The sequence below is a fragment of the Oryzias latipes genome, chromosome 16 (genome assembly GCF_053564925.1).
Source record: "Oryzias latipes strain Hd-rR chromosome 16, Olatipes_Hd-rR_3.1".
NCBI lineage: Eukaryota > Metazoa > Chordata > Actinopteri > Beloniformes > Adrianichthyidae > Oryzias > Oryzias latipes.
Window position 1 is genome coordinate 8,726,394 of NC_136252.1, and position 16,555 is coordinate 8,742,948.

Sequence of the window (16,555 nt, forward strand, 5' to 3'; positions counted from 1 at the left end):
AAAACCATGCCATTTCACCTCTCCTCTGCAAAATCAGCCTTGGTTTAAACACACACAAAGTCTGAACAGAAACACTGCTAACATCTGCTCATTGTAACAGGTGGGTGTAATTAGGCTAAAGGTTATGCATTGACACCTTGATTCTGATTGCTCTGAAGCTACCTGATTACTTTACATGAGGCAAAAGTTGTTTATTAAAAAAAAAAAAAAAAAAACCTTAGGTGAACTTTGAAGCAGATTTTGGAAGAACACCCTCTGCTGGTTGGGAGGAAAAGATGGAAAACTTACAGCACCTGGTATTCCCAAGCGGTCTCCCATCCAGGTACTAACCAGGCCCAACCCTGTTTGGCTTCCGAGATCGGACGAGATCGGGCGGGTCCAGAGTGGTGTGGCCGTAAGCACTTGCCAGTGTCCAGCAAAGCCTCTTGGCCACTCAATCTCAAGGTTTTCCTGCTTAAAGCTACAGGCTTGCCATTGTGTCCTCCTGATTAACACACCTGCTGACTAGACACACCCACCTGCTGCAAAAACCATGCCATTTCACCTCTCCTCTGCAAAATCAGCCTTGGTTTAAACACACACAAAGTCTGAACAGAAACACTGCTAACATCTGCTCATTGTAACAGGTGGGTGTAATTAGGCTAAAGGTTATGCATTGACACCTTGATTCTGATTGCTCTGAAGCTACCTGATTACTTTACATGAGGCAAAAGTTGTTTATTAAAAAAAAAAAAAAAAAAACCTTAGGTGAACTTTGAAGCAGATTTTGGAAGAACACCCTCTGCTGGTTGGGAGGAAAAGATGGAAAACTTACAGCACCTGGTATTCCCAAGCGGTCTCCCATCCAGGTACTAACCAGGCCCAACCCTGTTTGGCTTCCGAGATCGGACGAGATCGGGCGGGTCCAGAGTGGTGTGGCCGTAAGCACTTGCCAGTGTCCAGCAAAGCCTCTTGGCCACTCAATCTCAAGGTTTTCCTGCTTAAAGCTACAGGCTTGCCATTGTGTCCTCCTGATTAACACACCTGCTGACTAGACACACCCACCTGCTGCAAAAACCATGCCATTTCACCTCTCCTCTGCAAAATCAGCCTTGGTTTAAACACACACAAAGTCTGAACAGAAACACTGCTAACATCTGCTCATTGTAACAGGTGGGTGTAATTAGGCTAAAGGTTATGCATTGACACCTTGATTCTGATTGCTCTGAAGCTACCTGATTACTTTACATGAGGCAAAAGTTGTTTATTAAAAAAAAAAAAAAAAAAACCTTAGGTGAACTTTGAAGCAGATTTTGGAAGAACACCCTCTGCTGGTTGGGAGGAAAAGATGGAAAACTTACAGCACCTGGTATTCCCAAGCGGTCTCCCATCCAGGTACTAACCAGGCCCAACCCTGTTTGGCTTCCGAGATCGGACGAGATCGGGCGGGTCTTTTTTTTTTTATCTTTTATTAATAAAGGAGATTAAAATATATACAAAGGTTTTTCATCACAGCAAAACAAAAATAGATAACATACAGAGTCCAAAATTAGCTTCAAATATCCTGCCAAAGCAAACATAAATAAATTAGACTTTTAGCCAAACTCCATTGTGCATATTTATACTAACAGCCCAGCATTTGAAACACATTTCAGCCGTCCATCAGGTTCCATCCGTCTCAAAGTCTCCAGATGCCCCGTCAATAATCTCATAAGACAGCTCCATCTGTCCATAGTCCTCCTCTCCTTGAGTGCCAAGTTCCTGGCCTGGTAGATGGTAAATCGTCCAAGAGCGAGGACCAGGTCCGCCAACTTCCATCCTGGACGTCTTTGGTTCCTGTGCACTCCGAACAGGGTTGCCCACCTCCAATCTTCCTCCACCGCCCACTCAAAAGAGCACCGGTCCCTCAGCATGTCTCTGAGCCCTTGCAGAAACGGCTTCAACACCGAACAGTCCAAAAACATGTGTTCCAGTGTCTCAGGGACTGTGCCACAAACAGGACACGTCCTTTCATATAAGTCCTTATTGATCTGATGTAGGACTACACTGGAATAAATTTTTCTATGGCGCAGTCTGAAATCCGTATTCCATACCATATGAGGAAAAATACTACCTTTCAGGCTCCACCAAATCTCCGCTGGGTCCTTACCCGGGAATACCGATGCCCAGGCAGCCTCTGCTGCAGGAACCTTCGACTCCAGGGCAATCAGCAGGGCGTACCAAGCCTTTGTTGGGAGCGACTTCACCTCCATCGATGCACCACCCTGACAGATCTGAAATGAGTACCCTGTGTCCTGCAGTGTAGGACCACCCCTCCTCACAGAGATCAACCACCGCAGCGGTATAGAGGAGGAGAGCTTTGCAAAAAACTGCTTCACCCTCCTCCTCTCACCCTGGTTCAGGTCAGGACAGAACCTGAATAACAAGTCCGAGATGCCACGCAGTCTCCCTCCAGCCACGACGTCCCCTACAAGGAGACAATCACGCTCCTCCAACAGCCTGCATTGTAGGGGAAGACCGCCACACATGAGCACAGGATTATTGAAAATCGGTTGGCACAACACCTGGTAAGGGGTGGATACAGATTGGGTGATGTATCCCCCAGCTTTATACCATGCCGTTAGCATCTCTGCTGAGAAAGTGTCCAAGTCCCGAAGAGCCGTCAGTGGTCTTCTTTGACAGAAGACAGCAAGGCCGAGACGAGAAACCTGGAGAAAACCCTCTACAAAATAATCCTTCCAGAATGGGGTCTGATCCGTGTCCAGGAGCCGAGCCGCCAGTTTCAGGCGTAAAGCCCCCTTCCTGGCGCCCAACTCCACCAGATTCAGACCACCATTCTGGATGGCTCTCGATAAAGTGTACCTGGAAATCTGGTTGGCCTTAGAGCCCCAAAGAAAATTTGAAATGAGATTATTAATTGTCAGTTGAAAGTTTTCCGGAAATGGCAGAATTGATAGGACATAATTCACCCTTGAAAAGACCAGTGTGTTTATTACCATCACCTTACCCCTTAGAGTCAACCTGCGCATCTTCCAGAGACCCAAAATTTGTGCAAGTTTACCCACCACCTCTGTCCAGTTTTTACAAATAGCTTCACCACGTGATCGAGCCAACCAGATTCCCAGTATTTTAACTTCTCTCACAGCCTCTTTGAAACCCCACTTGTTTGTCGTCCCGACCTTGCTGCCCAAAAACAAAATCTCAGATTTGCCAACGTTGAGCTTTGCTCCTGATGCCTCACAGAAAGTCTTAATATGTTGCAGGGCCCCATCGACACTAGCCACATCAGTCAGCACCAGGCTAGTGTCGTCCGCATATGAGAAGATTTTGGTTTCCCTCCCGGCAGGCGTGACCACACCCCGAATATTGCCATCCGCCTTTATCATGCCTGCCAGGGGTTCCACCGCAATACTAAACAGCATTGCAGACAATGGGCAACCCTGTCGGATTGATCTTCCGATTTTCACAACACCTGTCAAAAGCCCATTACATTGCACACTGCTCCCAGCAGTTGCATATAATGTTTTTATTCTGGAAATGAAAGGTGCCCCAAAACCAAAGCCCTCTAAGACCCTCCACAAAAACCCGTGTTCAACCCTGTCAAAAGCTTTACTGAAATCCAAATTCAAAAATAAACCTCCCCTCTTTTCCATGTGATCCACCGTGCACATAAGTGATAAGATTGTGTCTGAAATTTTCCTGCCCTGCACCCCATAAGCTTGTGTTGAAACCAGGATGGAGGGGAGCACCTCCTTCAGTCTGTTAGCAAAAACCCTTGTCAGGATTTTATAGTCCATGTTCAGTAGCGTAATTGGTCTGTAGTTCTCCAGGTCGGCCCTATCTCCTTTATTTTTAAAAATCAATTTAATAGTGCCCATACAGAAGCAGGGCGATGGCAAATGACCAGCGAAAAAAGCTCCGAACAGCTTAAACAGGATAGGGAGAAGGTCCTCCTGAAAGCACTTGTAAAATTCAGCTGTCAGACCATCCACCCCTGGAGACTTATTTGTGTTTTGTCCCCCAATGGCTACCTTTATTTCCTCAAATCCTATGTCTGCATCACATGTCCGCCTGTCCTCATCACACACCCTAGAAGATATGGCCTCAACACAGGCCTCAACAGCAGTGAAATCACACACACCCTCCTTAAACAAATTCTTATAATAGACTTCCACAGCATCCAGAATGTCATCCAAATTATTGCAAACCTTGCCATCCACATCATGCAGTGTCTTTATCACCGTTTTCTCCTTCCTCCTCTTTTCTAGCCCTAGAAAAAACGCAGAAGATCTCTCCCCTTCCACAAAATTCCTCACCCTGGCCCTTATAGCTGCTGCCCTACACCTCTCCACCTCAAACTGCCTCAAACGATCTAAGGCAGCTGAGTAGATCATTGCATCCCTGTTGGGGTCCTCCGCCAACAGAGATGCCTCCCTCATCAGCACCTCTCTTACCCCCCTTTCCTCCTCCCTGGCATCCCACGCCCTCTTTTTACAATATGCGATAGTCGACCTTTTAATTTTGGCCTTCAAATCCCCCCACCAAACAAAAATATCCACTGCTTCATCCATGTGCTCCCTATGATAAGCCAAGAGAGACTTAATCCTCCTTTGGTAATCCAGCTCCCCCAAAACACTGTTATTTAAAATCCACATCCCTCCACCATTCCTAACTTTGACCCTGTCAAGAACCACCTCCACCCATGCGTGATCGCTCCACGCGTGTGGTATATACGTGACTCCATTCAACATCCTGGTGACTGAACACGCAGACAGAACATGATCTATCCTGGACTGCTTCAGCACCCCCTTCACCAACTGTCGCCTTGAGAAGTCCCTCTTTCCGTGATTTAACACCCTCCAGGCATCAATAATGTCATAGTCTGACATAATTGAAAAAAGTTCCTTCCTACCGACATCATTTTTAAAAACATTCCTCACCGACAAATCCGTAGGTGCTAGAGCAGTGTTAAAATCCCCCACCAGCAGGGAAAAATCATTTATGAAAGGCCTTAGGGAGTGAAAAAAACGCTGTCTTTCCACTTGATCATTAGAAGCATAAACGTTGATCAATCTCAACTTCTTCCCAGCCCATTCTAAATCTATCATTAAAAACCGTCCTGCAGGATCCACCCCCCTGAGCGTCACACTGTCAAAGACTCCCGATCTGACAAATACAGCAACTCCTGCTGTGCGCCTCGGGCCCGCCGCATAAAAAGCAGATCCCCCCCACAGCTTCTCAGCCTGCACGCGAGTTTCATTCTCCCAATGCACCTCCTGCAAACAGAGAATGTCACACCTCTCGCCCAAAACTCCCTTAATTCTTTCCATCACACACACTCCTCTAATGTTTAAACTGAGGAGCCGGACCATAAATAAACAGAAGCACAGAGACATTACGCCGATTTCTTCTTCTTCGCCTTCCCAGTCTGCTTCATAGAGAGTGTCCTCCGCTGTTGGAGCGTCAGCCTGTCAACTTCCATGTCTGAATCGTCCACGTCGTCAGTCACGTCCACTTTGTCCTGAGGGGGTAAAGAAAAGGATGTCATGCTCATTTCACCGCAGCTCTCCTCTCTCCGTCGGATTTCTCCCTCCAGCGGAGCTGAGGCAGCAGCGTCGCACATTCCAGACATTCCTTTCGGGACGAGGTCCGCAGCCTCTCCCGCCCGGCCAGGGGCAGAGCCAGCGTTCTGGGGCTGAGCTCCCCCCTTCACGGGAACAGATTTTAACGAGGCAGGGCCAACTCCGTGGGCCCCCCCCGCCCGGATGGGAGTAGCGGCATTGGTCGGGTGCTGCTCACCCTCCCTCACGGGAACATCGGCTGTCGACAGCAGGATCCCACCTGGATCCCCCGCCGCTCGGAACAGGTCTGAGCCGCTGCGAGCCGCCTGTTGACCGAGGACGCCTCCCCCCTCCGCTGACGTGTCGTCCGGTCTTCTGTCGCCGTGGAGCGCAGCAGGCACCTGCGCCGCAGGTACCCGCGCGTCAGGCACGGAGTCAGACAGGTCCTCCTCCTCCTCCGACATGCTGTCCAGCGCCTCCTCACCCGCAGCGGAGGCCACGTCATTCTCACTGTCACTCAGACAAATACAATTTTCTGTTTTGTTCAAACACACAGAACACTTGGAGAGAGCGACCTTGCACTCTCTGGCGTAATGTCCCTGAACTCCACATTTATTGCATAAAAATTCCGGACAGTCTCTAACAATGTGCCCCGGTCTGATGCAGATCCTGCAGACTTTCACCTGCTTATCGTGTATTACCCTGAAGAACTCTGGTCCCGTCGCGGTATTAAACTTCGCTGAGTATGGCAACGATTGCACACTTTCATTAAATTTAACTTTTACAAACCTAGTCCCGTCTGCTACGTTGGTGCCCGGCCACATTCTCCGTTTAATCGGCGACACAGCCGACACCTTCCACCCCTCCAGTTTCTCCAGAATCTCCTCATCAGTAATGTATGCCGGCAGCCCCAGAAAAGAGACCACCAGCTCATCATTCGAAATACTTTTCCCTTGTACTGTTGTGTTCCCAATTTTAAACCCATCCAATAGTTTATCCCTGCCAACAGCGTTAGACATTGTTAACTCATATCGCTTACTTCCCACAGACCGACACGCTACCACGCCCCCACAGAGCAACCTGCTATAACGAAGAAGCTCCGTGACAGACACGGGGTCTTCTCCCAATAAATCAACGTGAATCGTCAAATCCCTCTCATATTTTACCTTAGGAGGCTCCCCTCCATCCACACCCCGTGATTTTGTGCCACCACCCACCGTGACAGAAGCGGGTCTCGCCGCCACACCTGCAGCTGACGGACCCGCAACGACATTCCCCGCATTCCTCGCGGAGTTAGACCTCTGTCCCACACCGACAGAACTCCCCCCCGCTGAAGCCATGCTCTCAGGACGGGGGGGTAAAAGAAAACCACCGTGAAAACCCCGTACCAAAGGTGACAAAAGAGAGAGAGAAAAGAAAAAAAAGAGAACTCCCCAGCAGTCAAAAGACTGTGGGGAGCGGAAGAAGCCACACACACACGCACACACACACACACACACACACACACAATATGTCCAGACGTAAACAGTCAAACAAAGAAACAAACACAAAAAGAGAGGAAAAAAGAAGAGAAAATCAGAAGACGCCGAGAATCAGCCCAACGGTCACCGAGATTCAAAAGTGCCAACGTCACACCCTCCTGCACTCGCGCATGCGTGTTCAGGGTGGTATGGCCGTAAGCACTTGCCAGTGTCCAGCAAAGCCTCTTGGCCACTCAATCTCAAGGTTTTCCTGCTTAAAGCTACAGGCTTGCCATTGTGTCCTCCTGATTAACACACCTGCTGACTAGACACACCCACCTGCTGCAAAAACCATGCCATTTCACCTCTCCTCTGCAAAATCAGCCTTGGTTTAAACACACACAAAGTCTGAACAGAAACACTGCTAACATCTGCTCATTGTAACAGGTGGGTGTAATTAGGCTAAAGGTTATGCATTGACACCTTGATTCTGATTGCTCTGAAGCTACCTGATTACTTTACATGAGGCAAAAGTTGTTTATTAAAAAAAAAAAAACCTTAGGTGAACTTTGAAGCAGATTTTGGAAGAACACCCTCTGCTGGTTGGGAGGAAAAGATGGAAAACTTACAGCACCTGGTATTCCCAAGCGGTCTCCCATCCAGGTACTAACCAGGCCCAACCCTGTTTGGCTTCCGAGATCGGACGAGATCGGGCGGGTCCAGAGTGTTGTGGCCGTAAGCACTTGCCAGTGTCCAGCAAAGCCTCTTGGCCACTCAATCTCAAGGTTTTCCTGCTTAAAGCTACAGGCTTGCCATTGTGTCCTCCTGATTAACACACCTGCTGACTAGACACACCCACCTGCTGCAAAAACCATGCCATTTCACCTCTCCTCTGCAAAATCAGCCTTGGTTTAAACACACACAAAGTCTGCACAGAAACACTGCTAACATCTGCTCATTGTAACAGGTGGGTGTAATTAGGCTAAAGGTTATGCATTGACACCTTGATTCTGATTGCTCTGAAGCTACCTGATTACTTTACATGAGGCAAAAGTTGTTTATTAAAAAAAAAAAAACCTTAGGTGAACTTTGAAGCAGATTTTGGAAGAACACCCTCTGCTGGTTGGGAGGAAAAGATGGAAAACTTACAGCACCTGGTATTCCCAAGCGGTCTCCCATCCAGGTACTAACCAGGCCCAACCCTGTTTGGCTTCCGAGATCGGACGAGATCGGGCGGGTCCAGAGTGGTGTGGCCGTAAGCACTTGCCAGTGTCCAGCAAAGCCTCTTGGCCACTCAATCTCAAGGTTTTCCTGCTTAAAGCTACAGGCTTGCCATTGTGTCCTCCTGATTAACACACCTGCTGACTAGACACACCCACCTGCTGCAAAAACCATGCCATTTCACCTCTCCTCTGCAAAATCAGCCTTGGTTTAAACACACACAAAGTCTGAACAGAAACACTGCTAACATCTGCTCATTGTAACAGGTGGGTGTAATTAGGCTAAAGGTTATGCATTGACACCTTGATTCTGATTGCTCTGAAGCTACCTGATTACTTTACATGAGGCAAAAGTTGTTTATTAAAAAAAAAAAAACCTTAGGTGAACTTTGAAGCAGATTTTGGAAGAACACCCTCTGCTGGTTGGGAGGAAAAGATGGAAAACTTACAGCACCTGGTATTCCCAAGCGGTCTCCCATCCAGGTACTAACCAGGCCCAACCCTGTTTGGCTTCCGAGATCGGACGAGATCGGGCGGGTCCAGAGTGGTGTGGCCGTAAGCACTTGCCAGTGTCCAGCAAAGCCTCTTGGCCAATGAATCTCAAGGTTTTCCTGCTTAAAGCTCCAGGCATGCCATTGTGTCCTTCTGATTAAAACACCTGCTGACTAGACACACCCACCTGCTGCAAAAACCATGCCATTTCACCTCTCCTCTGCAAAATCAGCCTTGGTTTAAACACACACAAAGTCTGAACAGAAACACTGCTAACATCTGCTCATTGTAACAGGTGGGTGTAATTAGGCTAAAGGTTATGCATTGACACCTTGATTCTGATTGCTCTGAAGCTACCTGATTACTTTACATGAGGCAAAAGTTGTTTATTAAAAAAAAAAAAAGAAAAAAAAAAAAAAGAAAAAAACCTTAGGTGAACTTTGAAGCAGATTTTGGAAGAACACCCTCTGCTGGTTGGGAGGAAAAGATGGAAAACTTACAGCACCTGGTATTCCCAAGCGGTCTCCCATCCAGGTACTAACCAGGCCCAACCCTGTTTGGCTTCCGAGATCGGACGAGATCGGGCGGGTCCAGAGTGGTGTGGCCGTAAGCACTTGCCAGTGTCCAGCAAAGCATCTTGATCACTCAATCTCAAGGTTTTCCTGCTTAAAGCTACAAGCTTGCCATTGTGTCCTCCTGATTAACACACCTGCTGACTAGACACACCCACCTGCTGCAAAAACCATGCCATTTCACCTCTCCTCTGCAAAATCAGCCTTGGTTTAAACACACACAAAGTCTGAACAGAAACACTGCTAACATCTGCTCATTGTAACAGGTGGGTGTAATTAGGCTAAAGGTTATGCATTGACACCTTGATTCTGATTGCTCTGAAGCTACCTGATTACTTTACATGAGGCAAAAGTTGTTTATTAAAAAAAAAAAAAAAAAAAAAAAAAAAAAAGAAAAAAACCTTAGGTGAACTTTGAAGCAGATTTTGGAAGAACACCCTCTGCTGGTTGGGAGGAAAAGATGGAAAACTTACAGCACCTGGTATTCCCAAGCGGTCTCCCATCCAGGTACTAACCAGGCCCAACCCTGTTTGGCTTCCGAGATCGGACGAGATCGGGCGGGTCCAGAGTGGTGTGGCCGTAAGCACTTGCCAGTGTCCAGCAAAGCCTCTTGGCCAATGAATCTCAAGGTTTTCCTGCTTAAAGCTCCAGGCATGCCATTGTGTCCTTCTGATTAAAACACCTGCTGACTAGACACACCCACCTGCTGCAAAAACCATGCCATTTCACCTCTCCTCTGCAAAATCAGCCTTGGTTTAAACACACACAAAGTCTGAACAGAAACACTGCTAACATCTGCTCATTGTAACAGGTGGGTGTAATTAGGCTAAAGGTTATGCATTGACACCTTGATTCTGATTGCTCTGAAGCTACCTGATTACTTTACATGAGGCAAAAGTTGTTTATTAAAAAAAAAAAAAGAAAAAAAAAAAAAAGAAAAAAACCTTAGGTGAACTTTGAAGCAGATTTTGGAAGAACACCCTCTGCTGGTTGGGAGGAAAAGATGGAAAACTTACAGCACCTGGTATTCCCAAGCGGTCTCCCATCCAGGTACTAACCAGGCCCAACCCTGTTTGGCTTCCGAGATCGGACGAGATCGGGCGGGTCCAGAGTGGTGTGGCCGTAAGCACTTGCCAGTGTCCAGCAAAGCATCTTGATCACTCAATCTCAAGGTTTTCCTGCTTAAAGCTACAGGCTTGCCATTGTGTCCTCCTGATTAACACACCTGCTGACTAGACACACCCACCTGCTGCAAAAACCATGCCATTTCACCTCTCCTCTGCAAAATCAGCCTTGGTTTAAACACACACAAAGTCTGAACAGAAACACTGCTAACATCTGCTCATTGTAACAGGTGGGTGTAATTAGGCTAAAGGTTATGCATTGACACCTTGATTCTGATTGCTCTGAAGCTACCTGATTACTTTACATGAGGCAAAAGTTGTTTATTAAAAAAAAAAAAAAAAAAACCTTAGGTGAACTTTGAAGCAGATTTTGGAAGAACACCCTCTGCTGGTTGGGAGGAAAAGATGGAAAACTTACAGCACCTGGTATTCCCAAGCGGTCTCCCATCCAGGTACTAACCAGGCCCAACCCTGTTTGGCTTCCGAGATCGGACGAGATCGGGCGGGTCCAGAGTGGTGTGGCCGTAAGCACTTGCCAGTGTCCAGCAAAGCCTCTTGGCCACTCAATCTCAAGGTTTTCCTGCTTAAAGCTACAGGCTTGCCATTGTGTCCTCCTGATTAACACACCTGCTGACTAGACACACCCACCTGCTGCAAAAACCATGCCATTTCACCTCTCCTCTGCAAAATCAGCCTTGGTTTAAACACACACAAAGTCTGAACAGAAACACTGCTAACATCTGCTCATTGTAACAGGTGGGTGTAATTAGGCTAAAGGTTATGCATTGACACCTTGATTCTGATTGCTCTGAAGCTACCTGATTACTTTACATGAGGCAAAAGTTGTTTATTAAAAAAAAAAAAAAAAAAACCTTAGGTGAACTTTGAAGCAGATTTTGGAAGAACACCCTCTGCTGGTTGGGAGGAAAAGATGGAAAACTTACAGCACCTGGTATTCCCAAGCGGTCTCCCATCCAGGTACTAACCAGGCCCAACCCTGTTTGGCTTCCGAGATCGGACGAGATCGGGCGGGTCCAGAGTGGTGTGGCCGTAAGCACTTGCCAGTGTCCAGCAAAGCCTCTTGGCCACTCAATCTCAAGGTTTTCCTGCTTAAAGCTACAGGCTTGCCATTGTGTCCTCCTGATTAACACACCTGCTGACTAGACACACCCACCTGCTGCAAAAACCATGCCATTTCACCTCTCCTCTGCAAAATCAGCCTTGGTTTAAACACACACAAAGTCTGAACAGAAACACTGCTAACATCTGCTCATTGTAACAGGTGGGTGTAATTAGGCTAAAGGTTATGCATTGACACCTTGATTCTGATTGCTCTGAAGCTACCTGATTACTTTACATGAGGCAAAAGTTGTTTATTAAAAAAAAAAAAAAAAAAAAACCTTAGGTGAACTTTGAAGCAGATTTTGGAAGAACACCCTCTGCTGGTTGGGAGGAAAAGATGGAAAACTTACAGCACCTGGTATTCCCAAGCGGTCTCCCATCCAGGTACTAACCAGGCCCAACCCTGTTTGGCTTCCGAGATCGGACGAGATCGGGCGGGTCCAGAGTGGTGTGGCCGTAAGCACTTGCCAGTGTCCAGCAAAGCCTCTTGGCCAATGAATCTCAAGGTTTTCCTGCTTAAAGCTCCAGGCATGCCATTGTGTCCTTCTGATTAAAACACCTGCTGACTAGACACACCCACCTGCTGCAAAAACCATGCCATTTCACCTCTCCTCTGCAAAATCAGCCTTGGTTTAAACACACACAAAGTCTGAACAGAAACACTGCTAACATCTGCTCATTGTAACAGGTGGGTGTAATTAGGCTAAAGGTTATGCATTGACACCTTGATTCTGATTGCTCTGAAGCTACCTGATTACTTTACATGAGGCAAAAGTTGTTTATTAAAAAAAAAAAAAGAAAAAAAAAAAAAAGAAAAAAACCTTAGGTGAACTTTGAAGCAGATTTTGGAAGAACACCCTCTGCTGGTTGGGAGGAAAAGATGGAAAACTTACAGCACCTGGTATTCCCAAGCGGTCTCCCATCCAGGTACTAACCAGGCCCAACCCTGTTTGGCTTCCGAGATCGGACGAGATCGGGCGGGTCCAGAGTGGTGTGGCCGTAAGCACTTGCCAGTGTCCAGCAAAGCATCTTGATCACTCAATCTCAAGGTTTTCCTGCTTAAAGCTACAGGCTTGCCATTGTGTCCTCCTGATTAACACACCTGCTGACTAGACACACCCACCTGCTGCAAAAACCATGCCATTTCACCTCTCCTCTGCAAAATCAGCCTTGGTTTAAACACACACAAAGTCTGAACAGAAACACTGCTAACATCTGCTCATTGTAACAGGTGGGTGTAATTAGGCTAAAGGTTATGCATTGACACCTTGATTCTGATTGCTCTGAAGCTACCTGATTACTTTACATGAGGCAAAAGTTGTTTATTAAAAAAAAAAAAAAAAAAACCTTAGGTGAACTTTGAAGCAGATTTTGGAAGAACACCCTCTGCTGGTTGGGAGGAAAAGATGGAAAACTTACAGCACCTGGTATTCCCAAGCGGTCTCCCATCCAGGTACTAACCAGGCCCAACCCTGTTTGGCTTCCGAGATCGGACGAGATCGGGCGGGTCCAGAGTGGTGTGGCCGTAAGCACTTGCCAGTGTCCAGCAAAGCCTCTTGGCCACTCAATCTCAAGGTTTTCCTGCTTAAAGCTACAGGCTTGCCATTGTGTCCTCCTGATTAACACACCTGCTGACTAGACACACCCACCTGCTGCAAAAACCATGCCATTTCACCTCTCCTCTGCAAAATCAGCCTTGGTTTAAACACACACAAAGTCTGAACAGAAACACTGCTAACATCTGCTCATTGTAACAGGTGGGTGTAATTAGGCTAAAGGTTATGCATTGACACCTTGATTCTGATTGCTCTGAAGCTACCTGATTACTTTACATGAGGCAAAAGTTGTTTATTAAAAAAAAAAAAAAAAAAACCTTAGGTGAACTTTGAAGCAGATTTTGGAAGAACACCCTCTGCTGGTTGGGAGGAAAAGATGGAAAACTTACAGCACCTGGTATTCCCAAGCGGTCTCCCATCCAGGTACTAACCAGGCCCAACCCTGTTTGGCTTCCGAGATCGGACGAGATCGGGCGGGTCCAGAGTGGTGTGGCCGTAAGCACTTGCCAGTGTCCAGCAAAGCCTCTTGGCCACTCAATCTCAAGGTTTTCCTGCTTAAAGCTACAGGCTTGCCATTGTGTCCTCCTGATTAACACACCTGCTGACTAGACACACCCACCTGCTGCAAAAACCATGCCATTTCACCTCTCCTCTGCAAAATCAGCCTTGGTTTAAACACACACAAAGTCTGAACAGAAACACTGCTAACATCTGCTCATTGTAACAGGTGGGTGTAATTAGGCTAAAGGTTATGCATTGACACCTTGATTCTGATTGCTCTGAAGCTACCTGATTACTTTACATGAGGCAAAAGTTGTTTATTAAAAAAAAAAAAACCTTAGGTGAACTTTGAAGCAGATTTTGGAAGAACACCCTCTGCTGGTTGGGAGGAAAAGATGGAAAACTTACAGCACCTGGTATTCCCAAGCGGTCTCCCATCCAGGTACTAACCAGGCCCAACCCTGTTTGGCTTCCGAGATCGGACGAGATCGGGCGGGTCCAGAGTGGTGTGGCCGTAAGCACTTGCCAGTGTCCAGCAAAGCCTCTTGATCACTCAATCTCAAGGTTTTCCTGCTTAAAGCTACAGGCTTGCCATTGTGTCCTCCTGATTAACACACCTGCTGACTAGACACACCCACCTGCTGCAAAAACCATGCCATTTCACCTCTCCTCTGCAAAATCAGCCTTGGTTTAAACACACACAAAGTCTGAACAGAAACACTGCTAACATCTGCTCATTGTAACAGGTGGGTGTAATTAGGCTAAAGGTTATGCATTGACACCTTGATTCTGATTGCTCTGAAGCTACCTGATTACTTTACATGAGGCAAAAGTTGTTTATTAAAAAAAAAAAACCTTAGGTGAACTTTGAAGCAGATTTTGGAAGAACACCCTCTGCTGGTTGGGAGGAAAAGATGGAAAACTTACAGCACCTGGTATTCCCAAGCGGTCTCCCATCCAGGTACTAACCAGGCCCAACCCTGTTTGGCTTCCGAGATCGGACGAGATCGGGCGGGTCCAGAGTGGTGTGGCCGTAAGCACTTGCCAGTGTCCAGCAAAGCCTCTTGATCACTCAATCTCAAGGTTTTCCTGCTTAAAGCTACAGGCTTGCCATTGTGTCCTCCTGATTAACACACCTGCTGACTAGACACACCCACCTGCTGCAAAAACCATGCCATTTCACCTCTCCTCTGCAAAATCAGCCTTGGTTTAAACACACACAAAGTCTGAACAGAAACACTGCTAACATCTGCTCATTGTAACAGGTGGGTGTAATTAGGCTAAAGGTTATGCATTGACACCTTGATTCTGATTGCTCTGAAGCTACCTGATTACTTTACATGAGGCAAAAGTTGTTTATTAAAAAAAAAAAAAAAAGAAAAAAAAAAGAAAAAGAAAAAAACCTTAGGTGAACTTTGAAGCAGATTTTGGAAGAACACCCTCTGCTGGTTGGGAGGAAAAGATGGAAAACTTACAGCACCTGGTATTCCCAAGCGGTCTCCCATCCAGGTACTAACCAGGCCCAACCCTGTTTGGCTTCCGAGATCGGACGAGATCGGGCGGGTCCAGAGTGGTGTGGCCGTAAGCACTTGCCAGTGTCCAGCAAAGCCTCTTGATCACTCAATCTCAAGGTTTTCCTGCTTAAAGCTACAGGCTTGCCATTGTGTCCTCCTGATTAACACACCTGCTGACTAGACACACCCACCTGCTGCAAAAACCATGCCATTTCACCTCTCCTCTGCAAAATCAGCCTTGGTTTAAACACACACAAAGTCTGAACAGAAACACTGCTAACATCTGCTCATTGTAACAGGTGGGTGTAATTAGGCTAAAGGTTATGCATTGACACCTTGATTCTGATTGCTCTGAAGCTACCTGATTACTTTACATGAGGCAAAAGTTGTTTATTAAAAAAAAAAAACCTTAGGTGAACTTTGAAGCAGATTTTGGAAGAACACCCTCTGCTGGTTGGGAGGAAAAGATGGAAAACTTACAGCACCTGGTATTCCCAAGCGGTCTCCCATCCAGGTACTAACCAGGCCCAACCCTGTTTGGCTTCCGAGATCGGACGAGATCGGGCGGGTCCAGAGTGGTGTGGCCGTAAGCACTTGCCAGTGTCCAGCAAAGCCTCTTGATCACTCAATCTCAAGGTTTTCCTGCTTAAAGCTACAGGCTTGCCATTGTGTCCTCCTGATTAACACACCTGCTGACTAGACACACCCACCTGCTGCAAAAACCATGCCATTTCACCTCTCCTCTGCAAAATCAGCCTTGGTTTAAACACACACAAAGTCTGAACAGAAACACTGCTAACATCTGCTCATTGTAACAGGTGGGTGTAATTAGGCTAAAGGTTATGCATTGACACCTTGATTCTGATTGCTCTGAAGCTACCTGATTACTTTACATGAGGCAAAAGTTGTTTATTAAAAAAAAAAAAAAAAGAAAAAAAAAAGAAAAAGAAAAAAACCTTAGGTGAACTTTGAAGCAGATTTTGGAAGAACACCCTCTGCTGGTTGGGAGGAAAAGATGGAAAACTTACAGCACCTGGTATTCCCAAGCGGTCTCCCATCCAGGTACTAACCAGGCCCAACCCTGTTTGGCTTCCGAGATCGGACGAGATCGGGCGGGTCCAGAGTGGTGTGGCCGTAAGCACTTGCCAGTGTCCAGCAAAGCCTCTTGATCACTCAATCTCAAGGTTTTCCTGCTTAAAGCTACAGGCTTGCCATTGTGTCCTCCTGATTAACACACCTGCTGACTAGACACACCCACCTGCTGCAAAAACCATGCCATTTCACCTCTCCTCTGCAAAATCAGCCTTGGTTTAAACACACACAAAGTCTGAACAGAAACACTGCTAACATCTGCTCATTGTAACAGGTGGGTGTAATTAGGCTAAAGGTTATGCATTGACACCTTGATTCTGATTGCTCTGAAGCTACCTGATTACTTTACATGAGGCAAAAGT

The 16,555-nt window shown here is 46.8% G+C and overlaps 1 protein-coding gene and 19 non-coding genes across 20 annotated transcripts; all 20 read right to left on the bottom strand.

Annotated features, from left to right (window-relative positions):
• Positions 1-281: 281 nt before the first annotated feature.
• LOC144986515 (5S ribosomal RNA) lies at positions 282-400 on the bottom strand. Its single transcript, XR_013650326.1, has one exon. It is a non-coding gene; the product is annotated as a 5S ribosomal RNA (ribosomal RNA).
• Positions 401-807: 407 nt separating this feature from the next.
• LOC144986517 (5S ribosomal RNA) lies at positions 808-926 on the bottom strand. Its single transcript, XR_013650327.1, has one exon. It is a non-coding gene; the product is annotated as a 5S ribosomal RNA (ribosomal RNA).
• Positions 927-3,439: 2,513 nt separating this feature from the next.
• LOC144984558 (uncharacterized) lies at positions 3,440-7,352 on the bottom strand. Its single transcript, XM_078933404.1, has 2 exons — positions 5,821-7,352; positions 3,440-5,500 (listed from the first exon to the last, which is right to left on the bottom strand). The coding sequence occupies exons 1-2, from the start codon at positions 6,043-6,045 to the stop codon at positions 5,375-5,377; spliced, it is 351 nt and encodes a 116-aa protein (XP_078789530.1). The 5' UTR covers positions 6,046-7,352; the 3' UTR covers positions 3,440-5,374.
• A 270-nt stretch (positions 7,353-7,622) lies between these two features.
• On the bottom strand, positions 7,623-7,741 carry LOC144986229 (5S ribosomal RNA). The gene has a single exon (XR_013650059.1). It is a non-coding gene; the product is annotated as a 5S ribosomal RNA (ribosomal RNA).
• A 401-nt stretch (positions 7,742-8,142) lies between these two features.
• Positions 8,143-8,261, bottom strand: LOC144986518 (5S ribosomal RNA). Its single transcript, XR_013650328.1, has one exon. It is a non-coding gene; the product is annotated as a 5S ribosomal RNA (ribosomal RNA).
• Positions 8,262-8,662: 401 nt separating this feature from the next.
• On the bottom strand, positions 8,663-8,781 carry LOC144986519 (5S ribosomal RNA). The gene has a single exon (XR_013650329.1). It is a non-coding gene; the product is annotated as a 5S ribosomal RNA (ribosomal RNA).
• Positions 8,782-9,205: 424 nt separating this feature from the next.
• LOC144986520 (5S ribosomal RNA) lies at positions 9,206-9,324 on the bottom strand. Its single transcript, XR_013650330.1, has one exon. It is a non-coding gene; the product is annotated as a 5S ribosomal RNA (ribosomal RNA).
• Positions 9,325-9,750: 426 nt separating this feature from the next.
• LOC144986521 (5S ribosomal RNA) lies at positions 9,751-9,869 on the bottom strand. Its single transcript, XR_013650331.1, has one exon. It is a non-coding gene; the product is annotated as a 5S ribosomal RNA (ribosomal RNA).
• A 424-nt stretch (positions 9,870-10,293) lies between these two features.
• LOC144986522 (5S ribosomal RNA) lies at positions 10,294-10,412 on the bottom strand. Its single transcript, XR_013650332.1, has one exon. It is a non-coding gene; the product is annotated as a 5S ribosomal RNA (ribosomal RNA).
• Positions 10,413-10,819: 407 nt separating this feature from the next.
• Positions 10,820-10,938, bottom strand: LOC144986524 (5S ribosomal RNA). The gene has a single exon (XR_013650334.1). It is a non-coding gene; the product is annotated as a 5S ribosomal RNA (ribosomal RNA).
• Positions 10,939-11,345: 407 nt separating this feature from the next.
• On the bottom strand, positions 11,346-11,464 carry LOC144986525 (5S ribosomal RNA). Its single transcript, XR_013650335.1, has one exon. It is a non-coding gene; the product is annotated as a 5S ribosomal RNA (ribosomal RNA).
• Positions 11,465-11,873: 409 nt separating this feature from the next.
• Positions 11,874-11,992, bottom strand: LOC144986526 (5S ribosomal RNA). The gene has a single exon (XR_013650336.1). It is a non-coding gene; the product is annotated as a 5S ribosomal RNA (ribosomal RNA).
• A 424-nt stretch (positions 11,993-12,416) lies between these two features.
• Positions 12,417-12,535, bottom strand: LOC144986527 (5S ribosomal RNA). The gene has a single exon (XR_013650337.1). It is a non-coding gene; the product is annotated as a 5S ribosomal RNA (ribosomal RNA).
• Positions 12,536-12,942: 407 nt separating this feature from the next.
• LOC144986528 (5S ribosomal RNA) lies at positions 12,943-13,061 on the bottom strand. Its single transcript, XR_013650338.1, has one exon. It is a non-coding gene; the product is annotated as a 5S ribosomal RNA (ribosomal RNA).
• Positions 13,062-13,468: 407 nt separating this feature from the next.
• LOC144986529 (5S ribosomal RNA) lies at positions 13,469-13,587 on the bottom strand. The gene has a single exon (XR_013650339.1). It is a non-coding gene; the product is annotated as a 5S ribosomal RNA (ribosomal RNA).
• A 401-nt stretch (positions 13,588-13,988) lies between these two features.
• On the bottom strand, positions 13,989-14,107 carry LOC144986530 (5S ribosomal RNA). The gene has a single exon (XR_013650340.1). It is a non-coding gene; the product is annotated as a 5S ribosomal RNA (ribosomal RNA).
• A 400-nt stretch (positions 14,108-14,507) lies between these two features.
• On the bottom strand, positions 14,508-14,626 carry LOC144986531 (5S ribosomal RNA). Its single transcript, XR_013650341.1, has one exon. It is a non-coding gene; the product is annotated as a 5S ribosomal RNA (ribosomal RNA).
• A 429-nt stretch (positions 14,627-15,055) lies between these two features.
• Positions 15,056-15,174, bottom strand: LOC144986532 (5S ribosomal RNA). The gene has a single exon (XR_013650342.1). It is a non-coding gene; the product is annotated as a 5S ribosomal RNA (ribosomal RNA).
• A 400-nt stretch (positions 15,175-15,574) lies between these two features.
• LOC144986533 (5S ribosomal RNA) lies at positions 15,575-15,693 on the bottom strand. Its single transcript, XR_013650343.1, has one exon. It is a non-coding gene; the product is annotated as a 5S ribosomal RNA (ribosomal RNA).
• Positions 15,694-16,122: 429 nt separating this feature from the next.
• LOC144986535 (5S ribosomal RNA) lies at positions 16,123-16,241 on the bottom strand. Its single transcript, XR_013650345.1, has one exon. It is a non-coding gene; the product is annotated as a 5S ribosomal RNA (ribosomal RNA).
• Positions 16,242-16,555: the final 314 nt, after the last annotated feature.